The sequence below is a fragment of the Osmerus eperlanus genome, chromosome 19 (genome assembly GCF_963692335.1).
Source record: "Osmerus eperlanus chromosome 19, fOsmEpe2.1, whole genome shotgun sequence".
Lineage (NCBI taxonomy): Eukaryota > Metazoa > Chordata > Actinopteri > Osmeriformes > Osmeridae > Osmerus > Osmerus eperlanus.
The window spans coordinates 12955446-12977948 of NC_085036.1; the positions used below are offsets into that span (position 1 = coordinate 12955446).

At 48.8% G+C, this 22503-nt stretch overlaps 1 protein-coding gene across 2 annotated transcripts in view; it reads left to right on the forward strand.

Annotated features, from left to right (window-relative positions):
- The window catches only part of pcdh1a (protocadherin 1a), a 58951-nt gene that overhangs the window by 28555 nt on the left and 7893 nt on the right, over positions 1-22503 (forward strand). For both annotated transcript variants that reach the window (XR_009932818.1, XM_062485775.1), the window contains exon 4: positions 12417-12636. Coding sequence is in view for 1 of the 2 variants with exons in the window: in XM_062485775.1 (XP_062341759.1) it covers positions 12417-12636 (220 nt within the window). In the remaining variant the exon portion in view is untranslated. The remainder of the gene's footprint in view (positions 1-12416; positions 12637-22503) is intronic.

The window sequence follows — 22503 nt, forward strand, 5'->3', positions numbered from 1 at the left end:
GGAAAGCACCAGGACTCATAAATAAAGCAGGAACCAGCGAGCATCTGCCACTGACTCACCCAGCTCCACTCCCTCTGTGTTACGCAATGAGGAGAGGGAGGAAGAAAACATAGACCCTGCAAACCTACCGCAGAGGACCAGAGACTAGCTGGAGAACAGAGTCCACCCAGGAACCCTTCTCTCCCTCTCCCTCTCCCTCTCCCTCTCTCTCTCTCTCTCTCTCTCTCTCTCTCTCTCTCTCTCTCTCTCTCTCTCTCTCTCTCTCTCTCTCTCTCTCTCTCTCTCTCTCTCTCCCTCTCTCCCTCCCCCTCTCTCTCCCTCTCTTCCTCTCCCTCCCCCTCTCTCTCTCTCTCTCTCTCTCTCTCTCTCTCTCTCTCTCTCTCTCTCTCTCCCTCTCCCTACCTCTCTTTCTCTCCCCCTCTCCCTCTACCCCCCCCCCCCTCTCTCTCTCTCTCTCTCTCTCCGGCCGCTGTTAGCAGAGTAACGCTACGGCTGTTTGTGGAAAGGTGAAGGGAGATGTTGGTAAAGCACATACATTTAATTTCTAGCCATTGATTCAAGATGGTCACCTGGATTTGGTTTTCTTATTGATCGGGAACATTAGGGATGGGGTGGCTATCTAATGCAGGAAATCGTTATCCGTAATGTCTAGATTGGATTTCTGCTCTCGTCTCAGGACTCTCCAGACACCCTCACATCAAAAGGCCACTAAAATGCCAGCAAGGAAATAGAGGCGTTTTTCACTGACTCTACCAATATGGGGGGAAAATTGGCAGGATTCCTCGAGTGGTTCGTCATTATCTCCATCAAATATCACAGCTCTCCTCCCGAGTATGAGCACTCATCCGCTTAAAATGTTTGAATTATGTCGGCAGTAAATCAAATTTAGATTAGCAAGAAATGATTCAAAACAGTTGGTTGTGTGTGGCTTTCCGAATTATTTTCCATATAATGGAGTTAACTCAAAGTTTTTCTTTCAATAGCGAGAACAACATTCTGTATATTTGATGAAGTGCATCAAAGTGAACGCAACGCAGGCAGACGTGGGATGTACATGAATCCCTCTGTTTGATTATTTATTTTCCCTCTGACAAGTTAATACGGGGCTCTTTGATTTGAACTCCAGCAGTATGTTAGGGTGCGTGTTTTCAGGCTTGTCTGCCGTACATGTTTATGGGGAGAGCTGATGTCAGGATGATTGGAAAAAGGCAGCTCTAAATATGTCACAGTGTATTTCCCCTAGTAGGGGGCCTCTGGGGGAAAATGATGTGTTTTTTTTTTTTTGCCTCAAACTAGGTTTCTAGGTTTAATTAAATAATAAGTGGTAGTCAATAAAACCAAGCAACTCTTGATGTAACAAAGTTATCTCTCTCTTTTATTTTCTCTCTCTTCCTCCCTCTGTCTTTGTCTCTCTCTCTTTCATTTTCTGTCTTCCTTCCTTCCTTCCTTTCTCTCCCTCTCTCTCTCTCTCTCTCTCTCTCTCTCTCTCTCTCTCTCTCTCTCTCTCTCTCTCTCTCTCTCTCTCTCTCTCTCTCTCTAGCGTCTCGTTCTCGACACGCAACACACACACACTAATGCTCTCTCTCACACACACACACAACTTTTGCACACTTAAAGGAACCTGAGTATTACAGTAGTTCACTGGATTCCACAGTCCCAGAGCAATATCATACCCTTTATATCCATCCTACAAAGATCCAATAGCAGAGTCAATTACTTAGGACATTTATGGGGACATTTAAGCGGATAAAGTTCCGAAAAATTGTTCCCATTTGTTCCTAGCTTGTCAGAAAACCTTCCTGTTAAACTAAAATTGCACTACAGGCCTTTCTGAAACGACTCAGCGACACAGACTGGTGTGTGAGCGAGGTCTCACGGCAGAACCCTTTCCCCGCATGGCTGTGGGGCATCTGGCAGCCGTGTCCAGTGATGGACAGGGTCTAACACCGGGGTCTGTGTTTACGTGACTCCTCAGCAGCGGATGCCAGTAGCTCCAGTGCTGTAAATGTGATTTTTAAAGCTGCTCTATCCTCTTTCTGAAGGATTTGCTGTGCAGCGGATCACATTCGTTTGAGTGTGGCTACGCTACGCTATGTGGAGACCGCCGGGTTTGGTTGAGGCCGCCAGCCCTCCCTCACTGCCTCTGACATCGTCTACACCCGTGGTCCGCTCTCGGCGTACCTCTAAAACACACAAATCCAGCTTCTAAGTGTCTTACCAAAGGAAACTCCTGAACTGCTGGTTTAAGTTAATGAGATGTCCTTAGTGTTTGAGAGGGGAACCAAATCCAGCAGCTCCGTCCTGGCTGCCTAACAGGCTATTTCACGGATTACCTGCTCACTCTGGAAATGATCAGGTAATTGAAGATAACGCCACTCCAGTCTCCAGATAGTAGCATGTCAATGCTCATATTAAGTTGGCATAATAATTGGGCTTCAGATTGTCAAGGCACATTTAGACCTTCACAGAAATCAAGTTCTCTTTTTTAATACCCATGGGAAAATGGAGCCAGATGGAGACAGAGAAGAAGTCTTTTTATTCGTCCATTTGATGTGGGGAACAGCTCGTCGACGTTGATGATTTGTGAACAGTACTAGCGGAGACAAGATTAGAGTTCCTGTGTGGTTGATATGCTTCAAAGTGAAAGCTGAAGACAACGTCACTCTGTTGGCTGGCGCACGTGGCACATAGTTCAAATCAATAGCCCAATGAAAGCATTGTAGAATGGAATGGGAGGCCTCTCAGGCTTGTGTTTACAGGGTAAACAGGCCGCAGAGAGCCTGCGGTAATTATGAAGCATTTTATGCTGTTGATAAACTAATGAGTGTCCATTTTATTAGAGGGGATCCAATAGACCACCTGCTCCTTTCAATCCCTGGCCTGTGTTGAGACCGGTCCTCATTCATTCACCTCATAAATAATGACCGGGAATAAGAGAGCGGAAAAAACAGCGGGAAAAAAACAGCCCTCTAATTGTGTGTGGCTGATTTAAACTCATTGGCTGTTATGAATGTGTTGTTTTGTGAAGAGGGCTTGTTGCATTTCATTTCCAAGAACTGGAGGTAGCCCACAACCCCCAGAGATTAATTTAGTTATAAATAGCCAGCATTCAGAAACCAAGCCTATTCCTAACTGATAAGGTCCGGTTGATCAATGCTGGTGTTGATTGATTCGCATGTCTCCTGAGGTTCCTCTAGATAATCCCCCTCTCCTCTGGATACAGGCTGGGGAGGGGGGGCTTTCTGACACGGCACCACACAAGCGTACAAAAGCCATGGCATTGTGTAACTGAGCGTTACTTTGGCAGCGCGTTGGGTAACCACCCAAACAGACTTCGTAGGGGTGAAGGAGCTGGAGAGGTTCTGGTGAGGGAACACAGGCTGTCAGAGCTGTGCTGCTACAAGATTCAGGAACACAGGCAGGAACTAATGCTGTTTGATGCATTAACCATGAAGATGGGGGAAGTGTAGGTGTGTGTTCCTGTTCATGCCTGTGAGTGTGTGTAGTGTGTGTGTAGTGTGTGTGCACATGTGTGTGTCTGCAATGTGCACGTGCATTGTGTGTACGTGTGTGAAAGAATGGGTGTGTGTGCACTTAGTGTTGTGTACTGTTTTGTGCCTGTGTGTGTGTAAGTGACGTTGATGTGTTTTGATGTATTAATGATGTGTTTGTGTGATTGAGAGGCTCTCTGTGTTGGGTTGGTTGAGCACTGAATCTTCAATCAGTGTATCTTAGGGTCCCTCTGAACAGACACACTGCAGCGTTCAGCGAGAAACAAAGTGTAGCTGTGATTGTGATGAGCGTAAGATAGATCTATTGGCAATCTGGGAAGGTATGTTTGTTTGTTCTGATTGACACTTGTGACTTTTTTCTCTATACCGTATTTTCCGGACTATAAGGCGCACTTAAAAGCCTTTAATTTTCTCAAAAAGCGAAAGTGCGCCTTATAATCCGGAGCGCCTTATATATGGATTAATTCTGGTTGTGCTTACTGACCTCGAAGCGATTTCGTGTGGTACACGGCGCTCTGTCAAAATGTTTTAGTACGACTAAGCTACAAAGCCGCACCGCTTGCACCATTACGGCTACCGTAGTCAGGAGCGTCGCGGAGTAATACATACTGTGCTTCACCATAATATGGATTTGTTTCGCTTAATGCGCCTTATAGTCCGGTGCGCTTTATATATGAAAAAAGATCGAAAATAGACCATTCATTGACAGTGCGCCTGACAGTGCGCCTTTATCTTTTCGTGTCCTTGTTCCCTCAGACCTCGTGGACACAACTGTTAGCAGATCTCGCCAGAAGCTTTTTCTTTCAGGTGCCCGGACGTGAAATTCATCCACAAGATATTAGTGGTCACCCACTTACAATAACTTGCTCATGATAAAGATCATCTGATCAATAATGCAGAATGTAAGGCATCATGCATGTGGCGTTATGTTTCAGAGTCGTCTTCCTCCATAGGATGTGTGCCGTCTCCTACAGTAACCACAGATGACAGACACCCCCTGAAGGCGTCGATGTATAAATCCAATGTCTGCACCAGGCTAATTACCGGGAACAAATGACTATGACTTGTTTTGTATAGTTGCTTCTACCAAACAACGCTAGCAAAGACTTTTAGATTGTAAAAGATTGTCATTAACATGCAATAAATAGTTTAGTTTTCTTGAAATCATTTAACCCCCCCTACCTTAGAATCCATTTAAAACCTCCACTGTTATAGGGTCTCCCACTGTGTAAAATTAAATTATTGTAGCCTCTGGGTTACATGAATGTGCTTGGTTTGACACTTTAATTCACCAGAGAATTATTCGACTTTGGTTGTTGCCAAGCAACTCTCACAAAGAACTGGATGAATGCTCTTTTAGCATTGACAGGTTCAATCCCATCCCAATGTCTGTCCCAGATAGAACAAAATCTTAGTCACCACGCCGCGCCCTAATGTCCTCACCGCTTCCCTCCTTTACGTCATCTACACCCCGTACCCCGACGCTCTGCACCTCAGCACACCAAAGGGTTCCTCAGAAACTGACCCGTAGTTGTGTCAAAGAGTCAAGTCCTCCCTTGTGCTCTTTAAGTGTCAGACATGTTTGTGTAACAGGAGGTGACAGCATTGCCCACAGTACTTACAAGGTTCATGGTGCTTGTTCTCTGATGACCAAGACTTGACATGATGGGCCATGAAGATGTCAGATATGACTCAAATGAGCTGGGAAGGGATGGAATATTGATGCCAGCTAGAGAGCTTGGGGCCTTTTAGCAGAATTCCAGCTCTGAGTTTCCCCATATTATGACTTGAAATGCAATTTAATCAAATCTGTCATCAATCTCATTTTTATTTTTTTTTATGTTTCTCTTGTATTCTTTTTTTTATTATTATCCTGCAGCACCAAAACGTTACTCGTAATAGTTGGTGAGCTTCGCTGTATAAAAACACATAAACAGTATTATTTTGTCCATTGGGCATGAAAATAGCTGACATCACTGTGTAACTCACGAGGGATTAACAGCCCCGGTGGGATATTACATCACTTTGAGGGAAAGCCTTTTGTGATTACAGTTTATCAAGAGACAGCATGTTTCGTTTTATTTGTTTGTTTGTTTTTCAGTCCTCCGGTAATTACAGGGCCCCTGTCTAAATAGGTTTAATGCCCACTAGACACTCAAGCGCTCGAGAAGAAGACAGCGAAAGGAAACGAGAGTGAAACACTCGTTCAAACTTTTCACCCCCGACATGCATTCTCACTTAATTGGAAAAAGTGGATCAATGTGTTGTGATTACTGGGCTTCACGCGACGGTTTGTTTCTCGCTTACGACGCTGCTCTCCACCGTGGGCCTGTGTGTTTTTCATTCCAGAACCTCTTCTTTCATGATCATCCCTCCCCTGGTCACCCCTGTCACTAGGGATCACTAATCAGCTTTTAATTCATTAAGACAGCGAGAGACCTGCAGATTCATCAGTGAGGAACCCATCCCCAAACCGCCCTCCCCTCTCCCTCCCTCTCCTCCCACAGACTCCTTACGGGGTAAATAGTGGTAGAATGTGGACAATCAGGACTTCTTTTTTTTCTCTCTGATTCCTTGTTCCTGGTTCCCCAGCGCCCACCACCTTTTGATGGTAAAAAAATAAAAGAATGCCTTTGATATACTTTTGATACTCCCCAACTAGATTGTGGGCTGCCCAACCATGTGATTGAAGGTCTGGAGACCCACAGAGCAGCCTGCTCAGATAGCCTCATCTCTTGATCTGATGGTTTTTGGTGTGTCGTTTTTCTGCCTCGTTGGCCCGTGTTAGGGCCCCGCTGAATCCTTTCGGTTGTCAGGCGGAGATCAATGAAGGGAACCGGTCCCAGGGCTTTCACAGTGGCAGTGCGCTCGTAGGCATAGATGAAATAGGCAGCTCCGAATCTAATTAAGCATGATTTTTTAATGTCATCAGTTTCCCTTGATTTGATAAGATGAAGGGGACATGCAGGATGCCCGGCAAGCTGCGCGGAGAGGATTACTTAGAAATGAGATGCAGATGCGTTTCCTAGATCCTCTAACTCCTGGAGTGACTCTTCACTCAGGGCGTCTTGGACGGAGGCGAACCATTCCAGATGAGTCGGACCGCAAGGAGCTATTTTGGGAGACAACAAGAGGAAGCGCGAGAGAAAGGGACAACGACAGAACACGAGACTCGAGTAGGCCTAGAAAGTCTTAAGCATGCTTGAAGGGCTTTGTCATCTCTCTCTCCAATCCCATTAGATTCCTCCATCTCTCTTCAGAGGAGTGTGCCCGCCTCGCAGCCAGATGCCGCACGAACAGAGATATTAACTCTGAGGAAAGAGAACTTTGAGATGGAATAAGAAAGTGGGATATTGAGGATTAATTTCTCTGGTGTCTGGCTGCTCATTTTCACTGGCTCCTCACAGTGCCACACCTCCCCCATATCCTGTCACTCTCTGGACTGTCTCTCTATCCTTTTTTATCTTTTCCCCCTATCTCTCTCTCTCTCTCTCTTTCAACCTCTACCTGTCTCTCTCTCTCTCTCTCTCTCTCTCTCTCTCTCTCTCTCTCTCTCTCTCTCTCTCTCTCTCTCTCTCTCTCTCTCAACCTCTACCTCTACCTCTACCTCTCTCTCTCTCTCTCTCTCTCTCTCAACCTCTACCTCTCTCTCTCTCTGTCTCTGTCTCTGTCTCTGTCTCTGTCTCTGTCTCTCTCTCTCTCTCTCTCTCTCTCTCTCTCTCTCTCTCTCTCTCTCTCTCTCTCTCTCTCTCTCTCTCTCTCTCTCTCTCTCTCTCTCTCTCTCTCTCTCTCTCTCTCCCTGTCTCTCAGTCTGTCACTCACCTTCCAGCCTGAAATTCAGGCTTTCTAGATCGACAGCCTTGATGATGACGTTGGGGGCCATGTTATGTGATTGGTTCATGTGCCTGTGGTTGACATGCCCCAGTGTACAGTGCTGTAAATTACTGTTAATGTTGATCTTTTAAGGCTGTGTCCATTATGCAGATTTATTTCTATTATACTGCGCTGTAAAAGCCAGCCTGGCTTGTGAACTGAATGTGTTCCAGAGAGGAAGGGGTATGCCTGGAAAAGGGGTCTGTTTATTTCCACTCAGCTCCACAAGCCAAGAACACGGGAAAAAACTAGGTGACTGGAGTAAAAAAAGAAATAAAAAAAGGTCAGAAATGAGACAGTTCTATTGAGTAACGATTACAAGAGACTTCTATAAATGGGTTGTGTAGCCAAACACATACACTGTTTTGTATTGGAATGCCCTCACCTTTTCCCTGTTGCAGGGAACTGTCATTGATCCATTTCATCATTCACAGTCGAGGTATACATGCTCTGGAGCTGGAAGGCAGACTTTTCCCATTGAATCTCAGTTATGGGCTCTTTCCAATGTCATGAAATGGGTTTTTCTACCCATGGTAAAGGGAAACGGCAGATGTCTCCGTGGCCCTGTGATATGAAAAATTCAATTTAAAAGGATGAGAGAAAGAGTGGTGCGTGGCCTATATTCATTCCCCCACACCGAGAGATATGAGAATGATGTTCTATTGTGAGGGGGGAAATGATGCCAATCGCGCTGCCGAGAAATTCCTTCATAATTCAATTCAATTTCCTCTAAATCCCAATGGCAAGCAACTCTGCCAAGAGATGGGAGAGTGACAGAGAGACAGAGAGGGAGGGATAGAAAGCAAGATGGAGGGACACAGAGCAGTGCAGGGAGATTGAGACCAAGCAGACAGGTTTCCCTTTTTTTTCCCCTCAGAGGTACAGTACAGTGAGTGTGTCAAGAAGCATGGGCGAGAGAGAGAGCCAGAGAGCCAGAGAGAGGATGGGCTGGCACCTAGGGGTGAAAACGGGAGTGCTGATCTATATATCATCTGCTGTATCATTCATCGGAACAGCTTCTGAGATCATATACAAGAAGTCTGAGCCCATACTTGTTTGGTATTTCCTTAAGCTCGAGTGGAGCATCATGAAAACATCTTAGAGAGATCCACAAATGTACACACATATATAAATACTAGGCAGAAATACATTAACATTTAGTCATTTAGCAGACACTCTTATCCAGAGCGACTTACAGTAAGTACAGAGACATTCCCCCCGAAGCAAGTAGGGTGAAGTGCCTTGCCCAAGGACACAACGTCATTTGGCACGGCTGGGAATCGAACTGGCAACCTTCAGATTACTAGCCCGACTCCCTCACCGCTCAGCCACCTGACTGAATAGAGGCAGTTGAACACCAGGTTCTTTCACCACACTGTGGGTTACTGTGTGAAGTCATGCCACGCATCCTAGTTTGTTGTCTTAAACTCCTCAGATAGTTTGAGGCTGAGCTTGTCAACTCTTGCCCCGACGTGGTGTCGGCGCGGCGATGCGGTGTGTAAACTCGGGTGTTCCCTCTCGGTTGCTGCCGTGAGGAGAGCCTGGCGCCGGCACGCGGGGCGGGCACGCGGGGATCAATGAGCCGCCGTCTCCGAAGGTGTGGAGAGCAGAGGAAAAATGAGCCGTTGCAACAAACATGACAATGAGGAAGTGCTCCTCTGCGGAGAAGCAGCAAGCATAAAATCATAGAAAGTGAAGCTGAGGCAAAAGAATTGCGTGTGGATCTGTTTTTATTTTTCCGTTTCACTCCCATATCCTCCTTCGCTCCCCTGCCCACAGCCCCCCTTGTCTCCTCCCCCCACCCTCGACCCATTCTCCACCCCCCACAGCCCCCTCTCCATCTCTCTTACTCTCTCCCTTCCTCTCGCTCTCTGTCGCCCTCCCTTTCCCTTTCCCCCATACAGTTGTTTTTTGTAGGTGCAATAGCTTGGAGGCAAAGCAGTGTGGAACGAGAGTCTTCAAAGAGTCTTGGCTTATCAAAGAGACACAGCCACCAGAAAACTGGAGGACAGGAGGGCGGAGGCGGGGGGTGGGGTGTCGAGGGGGAGCGAGGGATGAAGGGAGGGTGGAGGGGGGGGGGAGAGACAGACAGGGTCTTCAGTGTACTGGGGGTCAGCATGGGTTTGGTTCGAGGATGAAGGGAGGAGCGTGAAGGAGAGACGGCAAAAGGAGAAAGAGGAGATGGACTGAAAGCGACAGAGCGAAGGAGAGGAAGTGAGAAATGCCTACATTAGCAACGCAATTATGTCAGGCCTCTCGCACACAACAGTGGCTCCCTGCTTTTATGTTTCTGGACTTTTTTTTGGAAGTGGTGTTTTATTACAGGGGGAACGCTGCACTTAGAACTGGGTGCAGTGGCCTTGAAATGCCATAATGTTGTCACAGCAAAACCATGCATTACTGCGGCGAGGTCCACAAGGTGTGGATGTAGCTGCCACATTTAATGACGAATGTCACTGTTCACAGCATTTCATATGACAGGAAGCGGGAGCGATGGTGTGAATGAATCACTTCCTCCTCTGTCTCTCCAGTCTGAAGTTACACCTCGCTCTGCTCTCCGTCCCAGAGAGAGAGAGAGAGAGGGGGGGGGGGCGTTCTCGGCCCGGACCACACCTCGAGTGAGACAGTCAAGCTGAGCGGCCAGAGATATGAGCCACTGGCTGGAGGATGGAAAAGAACCATGCCTGGCTTCTCCCAAACTTATATCTCCTCCTCCACCTGCTTGTACACTCTGTAGATGATGTGGGGAGAACGGGCAGCCAGGCAGATAGGGCTGGCGTGTCGAGTTGGAGGTTGGCTCTCGCTGCCTCGCCGTCACACTGAGCCAGCTCCCGTTCAGTCCCGGGGTGGTCCATATGTGCGCATGAAAAATCCATGCAGCACATGTTCTCCGGATGAAGACGTCTGTGACTTCTGACATCGATCAGATTCCCTAAGCCAGGAGTTCAGGCTGCTGTACAGGAATGATCTCCTTGTTGTTGTTCTCCCCCCCAACCCCCCTAACTCCTAAACCCCGACCAGTTCATCTCCACCCTCCAGTGCTACAGAATCTATCAACCCCAGCATCATCCTCCCCCTCTGGCCCTCAGCCTTGACCCAGTCTCAGAGCTCCATTCCCATCACTCTCCTTCCCCCTCCCTCATCCAGCCCCTCTCCCCCCCTCCCTCACCCCGCCCCTCTCCCCCCCTCCCTCACCCCCGCCCCTCCATAGCCCAGGGGGCCTGGTTGGGGAGTTGTGTTCAAACTTAAAGGGGAGAATCTCTTCCTCATCTTCTGCTTCTATACTCAGGGAAAATGCTGACTCTCTGGAGCCATGCCTGGAGGAACAGTTTAAGCAAGGATCCATATTTAAGGAGCTAAATGCCCCTTTACATTTAAATAGTAATGTGTCTGCCTGGCGAATGTCCTTTTATCACATCCTTGGAGCTCTGCTGGAGAACATCCTTCCTGTGGACCCGCCTTGACCAGACATATTGTCCCTGATTGAAAAATCACAATAGCAACAAATGGGGCAAATAAAATATATATATATATAAAATAATTCAAATGTTCATCGCAGGTTCCATTGTTTCCAGGACCCTGCAGAGATCAAACGATTGCCGAACATTCTCTTTGTCCATGCAAAACACAGGATTCTCTCTCTCAGAAAATTGAGCAATTGCACTTGGGGTTCTAGACAAAGGCTAGTGAGCACATTTTACAGTAGATAAAACAATGTCACTCCTATTTTACATCTATGTTTCACTAGACACTCGGAGGGTAGGTCTTCATTACAGATCAAAGAGTTTAATGAAGGGAGGGAACACATTAAAGATTTAGCTCTGAGACACATGGATTGTGAGAGAGAGAGGCATGGAGAGAGAGGTGAGAGAGGTGGGAGAGAATGAAGGAGAGGCTGGGAGAGGGGAAGGGACAGTGAGGAAGTGAGATGGAGAGGGAAACAAAGAGGGAACGAGGAGGAAAAGGGAGTCCAAGTGCTTTTAGATGTACCGAGAATCAAAGATGGTTTAAATGTTTTACTTGATGGATAAAGCTCACTCAATTTTCCACCTGAAATGTTATCTATGAGCTATTCATATAGCCGTGACCATTTTCACTGGGGCGTGTGGGTAGACGGAGAGAGGTGGAGAGGGAGAGGGAGAGACAGAGAGAGGGTGAGAGAATGAAAGATGATAGAGAGGGAGATAGAGAGAGGGAGAGAGGGAGAGGAAGAGAGGGAGGGAGAGAGGGAGAGACAGAGAGAGGGTGAGAGAATGAAAGACGATAGAGAGGGAGATAGAGAGAGGGAGGGAGGGAGAGAGGAAGAGAGGGAGGGAGGGAGAAACAGACAGAGGTAGAGAGCGTCGTGTTGATCGCATGCAGTGCAGAACCCTGACGGTTTTGATTGATTGCGAGCAAATAAATGACAGAACGATGAAAACCAGCGAGAGCAAACGGGGTTAAAGAACGATCAGGGCTGGATGATGCACGCATCGCGACGGCATTCGCGCTCCGATAGATCCGATTAATGACACTGTGTTGATAGCACTAATGCACGCTCTAAAAGCTCTCTTTGAATAGCTGGTGGGCACAGTGCTAACATCACTGAGGTAATGGTACCAATCCTGGCTGAAATGGATGTGCATGTCAGAGAGAGAAAGGTGGAGCTCTGGCCCATATTATTGATTGGAGTCCACTCTCCCAGGCAGCGGACAGAGAACCGGGGCCTTTTCTGCTGTATCAGTAGTTTCCTCGGTTTTACGAGGGCTGTGTGGGGGTGTTGGGGTGGAGGGGGGGGGGGAGAGCCGGGGGGAAGCGTTTGATTGCGTTTGCCGGCCACGCGGAGAGATCGCCGGCGGCCGTTGCTAAACTGATCTGTGAACGGGGAGTCTCCTTCTCTCTAAGTTCAAATACCGCCAGCGCAGTCTGCGCTGTAAACGCCAGACGTGTTCTCACAATTCAAACACACAAAAAAGAAAATGTCTGTTGATCTCTCGTCTCCGTGAGCTGTTTCCGCTAGCTCTGCTGACCAGCACTCCTTTCTGCTTCCAGCACCCACATCGGCGAGTGACCTTCTCCACCACCAACCCCGTGCAGGACCCCCAGGACGCCTCCCAGCACAGCTACTACGACAGCGGCCTGGAGGAGTCAGAGACGCCCAGCTCCAAGTCGTCGTCCGGGCCTCGCATCGGGCCGCTCACCCTGCCGGAGGACCACTACGAGAGGACCACGCCCGACGGCAGCATCGGGGAAATGGAGCACCCGGAGAACGGTGAGCTTCCTGTCTCGGCGGTGTGTCCGTGTTCCGCGGCGGCGCCAGCATGTGGGCACGTTGTGACACGAGGGGGAGGCCGTGTTTGTGCTGGGCTGTTTGTTTGGAGGGCACGAGCGGGGGCACGGGCAGGGGCAGGGCTGGTGACAGTGACGTCTGTCGTGTTTACAGATGGCGTGTTGACACGTCTGCTGTGTTTGTTGTGTCTGGCGCAGTATGTTTGGGAGTGTGTGTGTGCGTGTTTGTTTGCCTGTTTGCGTGCGTGTGTGTCTGTGCATGTTTATACGCGTGTTTATACTTGTGTGTGTGTGTGTGTGTATGCATGTGTTTGTGTTTATGCATGTGCTTGTTTCTATGCGTGTGTGCATATGTGTGTGTGTCTGTGTGTAAGTAGGTGTGTGTGTGTCAGCAGTATGTCAGGGTCTTCTTCATCAGCAGACTCTCAGTCAGAACTCTAAGTCATTCTTAATGACCGTCTCTCACAAGTGTGCTAATTAAAAACCCCAACTAATGGAGCATTTGGCCTGTGAATAAATCTGCCCTGTGACATCTGTGCAGACAACACAGAGCGTTTGCCATCCACGTCCTCTGTCTCTCTCTCTCTCTCTCTCTCTCTCTCTCTCTCTCTCTCTCTCTCTCTCTCTCTCTCTCTCTCTCTCTCTCTCTCTCTCTCTCTCTCTGTCTCTGTCTCTGTCTCTGTCTCTGTCTCTGTCTCTGTCTCTTTCTCTCTGTCTCTTTCTCTCTGTCTCTCTCTCTCTCTGTCTCTTTCTCTCTGTCTCTCTCTCTCTCGGTCTCTCTCTCTCTCCAGCCAACTTATACAGGAGCTGGAGAGTAATAGCCTTCCAGTCCATTGTGCAGTCCGCCTTGCACACTTTCACAGCCAAAACTGTGTAAACACGTGTGCAACCTGCCTTTATTTCCATGGAGAGAACATATGCAGCTCTACCCATGCTGAAAGCAGAGGCCATCAACATCATTCATATGCCATGAGGAGAACATGGGGTCCGCTTGCTATTCAACATTATGCATTGACAGTTCAGTTCTGTACCACAGAAATCATCACTTTCAGAGAAATAAAACAACACTCTCAGGACCCATCATGCAACAATGCGTACATCACCTTGACATGACCATGTAACAGTGAATTGTCATTATTTCCCTATCTGTATCTTGTGATTTAATATCTAGTAATAACCTCTAATCCATCTGAATTTGCTTCTTTTTTTTATTTATATTTTTTTTTACAATTTCAAGAGCAGTCAAAAAAGTATCTTTGTGTCTTTTCAACATGAGACGGTTTCCTATTTCTTAAGAACACGGCTTCCTGTCGGTTTCCCAGCCAGGCTCTAGTGTAACGCAGGGAGGGGCTGTAAGGCTCAGCAGCGGGCGGGAGAGGGAACACACTGTTAGGGACTGTGATGTCACCCCCGCCCCTGCCTTGCTACACTGGCTGCTCACTGAGAAAGCGGCCGATTCGCTAACAGGTGCAGCCAGCCTCCTGTTTGAACGCTACTCTCACATGGAGTGTAGTATGATGTATTATGCATGTTCCTTTGCTTGTCTGTTGTTGTGTTGTGTTGTATACCCCCTACACACACACATTCACACACACACACACACAAACACACACACCTCCAACCCCTGGCCTATATGATCATTAATCAGAGAGAAAAAAACTGAAAACATCCTTTGAGAAATCAAGGGGTTTTGGAGCCGGGTTTGGCTGGGTGGAGGAGGCAAGGAGAGCCAGGTTTGGCTGGGTGGAGGAGGCAGGGAGAGCCAGGTTTGGCTGGGTGGAGGAGGCAGGGAGAGCCAGGTTTGGCTGGGTGGAGGAGGCAGGGAGAGCCAGGTTTGGCTGGGTGGAGGAGGCAGGGAGAGCCAGGTTTGGCTGGGTGGAGGAGGCAGGGAGAGCCAGGTTTGGCTGGGTGGAGGAGGCAGGGAGAGCCAGGTTTGGCTGGGTGGAGGAGGCAGGGAGACTGTGTTCTGGTGCTCGTCATGTAAAGGTTAAAAGCAGCGCAGAGAGACAAGGGGGGAGACAAGGGAGACGTGGCCTCCTGGCTGGGAGACTGGGAGGGGGGGGGAGGGGCGGGGGGGAGGGGGGCTCTGACGAGGACGCAAAAGCGCTCAGCGACGGTAACCTGGGCCAGGGAGACCGGATGAACCCAACCGCTAACCCAGGATAGACATAATTAAAATGCAATTCTCACTTTGGAGAGATTGTTGAGAGACACAGAATGATAGATGAGGAAGGAATGGGGAGAGACAGCAGGGGACCCTCCTCTCTCACATCTTTCTCGTGTGGGGGGGGGAGAGTTTTTTTTTCGTTATACCTTTGTTAGAGTGAAGGTGAGTGACAGGGTGACAGGCAGCGCTGTAGCTAGGCTCCACGCCGTGGTTTTGGGGATGACTGGCAGGCGGAAAGCGGGAAGGTGAGCGGCGTGCGTGTCACTCCATTTAAGCTGGATGAAAAGCAATATGTGAACCCCAGACTCCTGGCGTTTTCATCCTGGGCCGGTAGCCGCGACGGAGAGGATGTGATTCCCTGACGCGAGCTGGCCTTTTGTTGCGGGGGGGGGGGGGGGGGGTTCTACATTTTGAAAGTGTGCCTGTGGGCTAACAGCAGACAGAGACATAGTTTCTGATCCACTTTGGCCTTTCCTTGGTTGGACTCCATATTTTCCGGGTGTGTTTGTGGAAATGGCAACCCTGTTGTATTTCCTGTTTCCTGGTACCCTTGGCTAGGTGAACCGATATCCAGCCTGCAGTTGGTGCTGTGAGTCAAAATGACTCAGCACAGAACTAGTGGCAGCATTTTCCTTTTGGATGGTTGGCAGCATGTTTGGTTTGAAGAAAAATGAATAAATAAAAATAAAATTGTAACCATGGCTGTGAGCTCCGATCTATAAGTTGACTTCTAAAATGTCGAAAATCCATCTCTCTCTCCTTAGCAAGAATGAATGACGCATCTTGTGTGATGATGAGAGGTAACATCTTGAAGAGACGTCTGGTTGAAGCCAACCTTACAGAAACAGTCTTCTTCAGAGTGGAAACGGAACAGGAAACAGAATCGTTGGGCGGGTGTGTCCAAGTGATGCGTAAGACTTCCTGTCTCAGCTGTGGGCTGGTTCTGTTCAGGTGTGATAATGGATGTCTCCCGCAGCGAGGAGAGCTGGCTGTGTGGTGTGTGGGTGGACTTGTGGGGTCTTTGACTCCCTCTCTGCCTCTCCTCCATCTTCCATCTCTGCTCTGCTCTACAGACGGAGGATCGTTCACTCTCCCGGTGCTGGACTTTTGTCTTCAGAGACACGGAGTTCAGAGAGCTTTCTTAACAGCTCTGGTATTTGATTTGTATGCTACATGATCTGCAGCTACGCTATCGATTTTTCTGGTTCCTTACTCGGTTGGCCTTGGCTGCTCTATTAGGCCACTACTGGATTGTTATTCTTGACTTCAGGCGGTTTGGTAGCGATCTACATTGAGTTCTACCCATGTGCTTCTTCCTCTGTGATGTGAACACTTGTACGAAGGCAGCTGGTGCTTCTGTTTCGTGGTGAACCTTCTGTACTCATAATTTATTCATACTTTCCATATATCCACTTGTATAATCCATATTTAGTCTACGGAAATTCACCTAAAGAGTCATCTACAATACGTAGTATGAGAGGTGTATGTGTGTGTGTGTGTGTGTGTGTGTGCATGTGTGTGCGAGCGTACAGTATATGCCTGACTGCATGTGTGTGTGCTTGCCTGTTTGTGTGTGTGTCTGTGTGTGGAAGTGCCTGCCTCTGTGTGTGTGTGTGTGTGTGCGTGTGCGTGTGCGTGTGCGTGCGTGCGTGTGTGCGTGCGTGCGTGCGGGTGTTTGGGCCCGTTTCAATGGAGGCCGCCAAGTTATTAAATTTGATCATATTTTGATGGACTGATAATGATTTCTCAGCTTGCTAATTTCCTTTCAAATTAACATTGCATGCTTTATGAACACTGCTCAACTCCCGATTTTAGTAAGATTTAATCTACTGTAGGTCACAACAACCCATAAATTTCATTTCATTTTTTAAAACCTCGATCCTGTGAGAACTAGTTTCTGTCGCTGGAGTCGTAGAAATGTTTTGACTTTGCTCGAAATCCCTCTGTCACAAATCAAAACGTCCCACACTCCACAAACAGAATCAGAGATGATGTGTGGAATAACATTTCTCAGATGACAGCATACATTTCACTTCGGTGCCTAATTGAGTTGTTTTGATTCCATTTAGTCTGATTTCACAAATGTTTCCGGACTCATATTTTCTTCACGCCATGATTAAGTGAAGCGATCCCATCTTTATTTTCTCGTGTTCGTCATGCTGGAGCCACGAGGTACTGGCGCCACGACAGTCTGTGGGCCACATGACAACATGGCCTCGGGCGTTTGACACCGCAGTGGCCCCATCAAAGCCCCTCTGTGCGGGTCGCTGGGGAGCTAGTGTGGGCCTCCTGCCCTAACAGTGTGTGGGTCAGTGGAGATCCACACTAGGCCCCTTTCAGGGCCCATGCTTTCCCCAGGGTGGGCCATCTCCTCTGGGATTGTAGCTCGGCCCTCTTGGTCTCGATTCCGTGGAGGAGAGGAGCTCTGGTGGATTGTAGACAGGTACCGGGGTACACGCACACACACACACACACACATGAATACACACACAACCACACATGAATACACACACACTCACTCACACACACACACACACACACAACCACACATGAATACACACACAACCACACATGAATACACACACACACACTCACACACACACACACACACACACAACCACACATGAATACATACACAACCACACATGAATACACACACACTCACTCACACACATGAATACACACACACTCACTCACTCACTCACACACACACACAACCACACATGAATACACACACTCACACACACACATGCGCACACACACACACACTGAGGTTGGCCCAGATGGATGTATTTCCATGTGGCTGGGTGCCCAGTATGGGGTCTCAGTGTGTCTCTCTTTGTGTGGACTCACTGCACATATGGGCCAGAGAGAGGGAAAGATGAAATGGAATAAAATGACATTTGCATAATAATAAGGATCTTTAGTAATGCCGTGTGATATTTCTCTCTTAGATGATGTACGGAGCTTTTCTTTTGAACTCATGTCAGGTGGTTTTATTTTTTATTTTTTCTCTCCGGTTGATTTAAATCTCTCCACATCCTGCCCAAAACCCAGACATGAATGCCTCTCATTAATGACACTTCCACTTCCCCAAACTATAAACTCAGTGATGCATACAGTATTATGGATACATTTACATTTAGCAGATGCTCTTATCCAGAGCGACTTACAGTAAGTACAGGGACATTCCCCCCCGAGGCAAGTAGGGTGAAGTGCCTTGCCCAAGGACACAACGTCATTTTGCACAGCCGGGATTCGAACCAACAACCTTCTGATTAATAGCCCGACTCCCTAACCGCTCAGCCATCTGACCGTCTTGGGTCAGGATACAGTATTATGTATATATGTCTGTCTGTCTGTCTGTGTTTGTGTGTGTGTGTGTGTGCACTCGCCTGTGCTTGTGCACTCGCACAAGTTGCAAGTCTGTACAGTACAGTACACGCTTCGTCCGTCCGTGTTCTGAGCGTATCGATGTGTGGAGGGGTGTTTCTAAAAATCCCGCGCGGGCCGCGGAAGAGCGGGTGAGAAACGAGGAGAGGAAGAGACCCAGAGAAAGACGACAGACTGAGAGACAGAGTGGGAGTCTAAGGGGGCTTGTTTGTCTTGCGGGTGCCAGCTTGGGCCTGTGCCCAGGTGCCAGCTTGGGCTTGTGCCCAGGTGCCAGTGTGGCGTGGCGATGCGGGGGCACGCTTTCGCTCAGACAGATGGCACTGGGCCTTGTCAGAGTCCCTGCCTGTTAGTAGAATTGATTGCAGAGGCCTGTGCCAGGATCTCCCAGGACAGCGGCCTGTGCCAGTCTATCCTGGGACCCCACCATCCTACGGGGGACGGGTCATGTGACCGGCAGATTTTTTGGGGCCGGGTGAAAATGAGTGAACAATGAGGGCCGGGGCGATGGCTCCCCCAGGGGGCGTGTCGTCAGGGGTAACCTGGCCTTAATTCAGAGCACATCCTAGCACAGCCATTGTGCCCTGCTAGAATCAGCTGCTGCAGTTTGTTGCTCTGATTTCTCTGTTTGGTCTTCATTGTCGAGCAAGCTGATTGGTGGAAGCTCCTTGCCGTGGCGGAATGATACGGCAGAGACGGGTGGCGGATGACCACGTCCTGTCTGAGGGGCTGTAGTGCGACCGAGCTGAATTTGAGCAGCGTGGCTGTTGATGTATCAGCGTGTCATAGTTATGGATGTGTCAGGATCAACACCACCTTCGCCCATTCCCCTCCCTCCCACACACACACTCACTCCCGCCCCCTCCACCCCCCCACCATGGTCTCCATCCCTCTCCCTCACACACCCCCTCCTCTCCCCCCTTCACACACACACTCCCCCTACACTCCCACCACCCCTCTCCTCAGTGGCCCCTGGCAACATGACCCCCCCCATCCCACACACACTCATCCCAACACATCGACCTGCGCTCTGCAGTGGCTGTAAACCGACCCCCCCCCCCACTGGGCCGGCCGACCATTAGGGTGGAGCGTGTGAGGACAGGGTATCAGAGTGCAAACCATTGACCGTATCGCCATCTATGAAATCGTTCTATTGTCCTTCATGGTGGATTGGCGTAAACCGCCGCGGAACGAAGCCTCGCATGACGCGTAGTTACGCCACATCGTTAACGCTTCCACAAAGCAGTCCATTGACACCAATTTTGTACAATCTTTTCTTAGACGTGAAACAGATTTCCTCAATGTTTCATCATCTTGTGAAGCTACTCCATTCGCTGTGGAAGGCTTTGAAAACAGAACTGAATTTTATACAAAGCGATATAAGAGTTGTTTTTTTTACCAAAAATATAACAAGGAGTTGTTGAAATTCATCTCAGGGAATCAGCTTTGAATTTACAACAGTGGTTCTCGGCCCTATTGTTTTGTTTGTCAAAGTCATTACTGGGATTGTGCCACAACGCTCTCGGTAAATGATGAGCAGAAATCAGATGGGACAAAATCAAGTCAGACGGGGCTTATTAGCATCCCCACATTCTCCTTCTCGAAATTCTACATTTCTATTGACAAAACCCCAATCCTCTTACCATTAATTTAGAATGATATGAATGAATAAGCCTCTTTTAAACGATGCCAGTACTGTAAAACATAGACCATGAATGAGAGGCTAAAAGCACCCAGATATGAGTGCATAATAACTCCTCTAAACACCCTCTCTAAGGACACACATGCGCCGCATTTAATAAGTGCATTTAATGCCATGCTATCAGCATGCGTGTCTGGTCAGCCTAGCTCTAAGCTCTGTACAAGTGCATGGATTACTTTAGCAGGACTGGATCCCTCGGCATCCACAGGAAAGTGAAAGATCTTGGAGTGGGCTTGGGTCTGTTGCTTTCGTATCAGCGTGGACCAGCAAGCTGAAGCTGCAGATTTGAAGGTGATGAGATACAAGTGTATTCTGGGGTACTGGGGGAGAGGGTGACTTTTAAATGGAGAATAATGTCTCCATTAGCCCAGAGGTGCTCCCAGTGTCTGGTGGGACTCCTGGACCCTCCCTCCGTAGCTCCTTGAGATCCTGGGGACAGATCTGCCCAGGCTGGTTAAAGGATCAAAGATGGAGGGAGTGGTGGAGAGGAGAGAGTTAGAGAGGAGAGGTAGAGAGATAGAGAGGATACGTCAGATGGCTGAGCGGTTAGGGAGCGGTTAGGGAGTCGGGCTATTAATCAGAAGGTTGTTGGTTTGATTCCCGGCTGTGCCAAATGACGTTGTGTCCTTGGGCAAGGCACTTCACCCTACTTGCCTCGGGGAGAATGTCCCTGTACTTACTGTAAGTCGCTCTGGATAAGAGCGTCTGCTAAATGAATAAATGTAAATGTAAGTAGAGAGTTACAGAGGAGAGTGGAGGAGTAGTGAGAGAGTGAAATAAAGATGGAGAGAGACTGAATGAGAAAGAGAGAGACAGAGGAAGAGAGAGAGAGAGAGAGAGAGGTAGTTCTGTGGTGTTGGTTTCAGTGTGACTCACCCCAGAGCGCTCCACCCAGAGCAGGTGGAGACCCAGGCCCCAGGGAGGGCCCTGTGACTGGGGGGGGGGGGGGGGGACTGGATCCTCTTCCGCCCCAGTTGGGCTGCTCACCCTCGGTATCAGAGCAGCACCCTGGGGGTCATCTCTCCATCAGCGGGCGACTGGGACCCAGCGCCGCTGAAGCGCTCTCTAACTAGTGCACTGCCCCTCGGATGATGGATGGCACTTGAGGGACTGGAGCAGTGTGGGTCTGACATGTACTTCCTTATTTCCAGCCAATCACAGAGGAGACACGCTGCTGGCTTTTTAAGAGTCTCTCATAGTCAGCGGAGGGTATCCCACAATTCACTCTGGTTCACGGCCCCTGCATACTCAACGAGGAGCACACCCGCATTAAAGTCACTCTGAAAATGTATCCATCGACTCGGCTGAACACAAACCCCCGGACGAGCAGGAAACTCTGGTGTCTGTTGACGACACGACCCAGAAACAGAGCACGTTCTTGTACATCGCCGAGCCTAATCTAGACGTGCTTCAGTTCAAGGAGATTTCATGCCACTGTGCCAACGATGCTATCCAGCAAGGTTGTTAATGTATGCAACCGCACACCTCGTTGATGGCCTGTGCGGAACCAGATGAAATAACCCGCCTTCACGTAGCGCGTGGTGCGACAGCTAGAGAACCCGTCGCTGCGTTCGTTTCTCGTACACAGCCCACCCTCGGGGGGCAGGTGGTGCCTCCGCTACACTCCTGAAAGGTCATTTAACCAAAACATTTGGCCTCCCAGCACCACCTGAGCATCACCGTTTCTCCCCCCCCCCCCCCCCCCCCGCCTGGCCTACTTCTGCCACATGCAAGCACTTCTCCGGGCGCCAGTGTTCCTCGGACTTTATGATTATTTCTGTTAAAGTATTTCAAGGCACTCAGCGAGAGACCCGGCGGGCGGACCCCTCTTCCTTCACACAATCCACACAGAAACACGCGGAACTGAATGAGTATGAACAGTCCACAGAGAGAAAGGAGGCGGAGAGGGAGGCTGACCTTCACAGGAAATCAGCGGAGGTTATCGCCGGAAACTAGGTTGCTCTGTTTCGTGCAAGTCTACAACCATCAATAAGCAAAATAGAGCAGGTTAAGGGGGCAATTATTCACCAGCTGCTGTCTATGATCTGATGTATCTCCCTTCTCCGTGTTCCAATGTTTAGAGATCCCCTCAACAAAAGCCTGCTCTGTGAAGCTGAGGACTAGCCGACGGAGGGAACTGAAAATACATGCTGGTCCGGGTTTCACCTCACAAAAAGCATTTCTAGGACTTCCATTGAAATGTGCTCTGTTATATAACACTGCCAGTATGCAGAATTAATTTCTTGGCCCAAATACAGCCCAACTCCAACTTGTCACAAGGCATCTTTCACACACCAGTGATTGACTCATGTATATTTAATTTCTACGGGGCGGAAAAAATGCTTATGTTCATTGAGGACTCACTATGCTGTGGTTTAGTGTACAGTGTTTTGTGTGTGTGTAAGCCACTCCTCTTTCCCTGGGTTTTCAGTAGGGGAATGTGTCAGGTAGTCTGTGCTCACTAGAGGGAACTGCTGTGAATACTTTAGTAAACAGGCTCAATGTGTCACAGCAAAACAAACAAACAAACCAACAAACAGGACCCAGGAATACTGTTCATTGTTCTTGTTCCCAGTATTCGAGACTGTCAC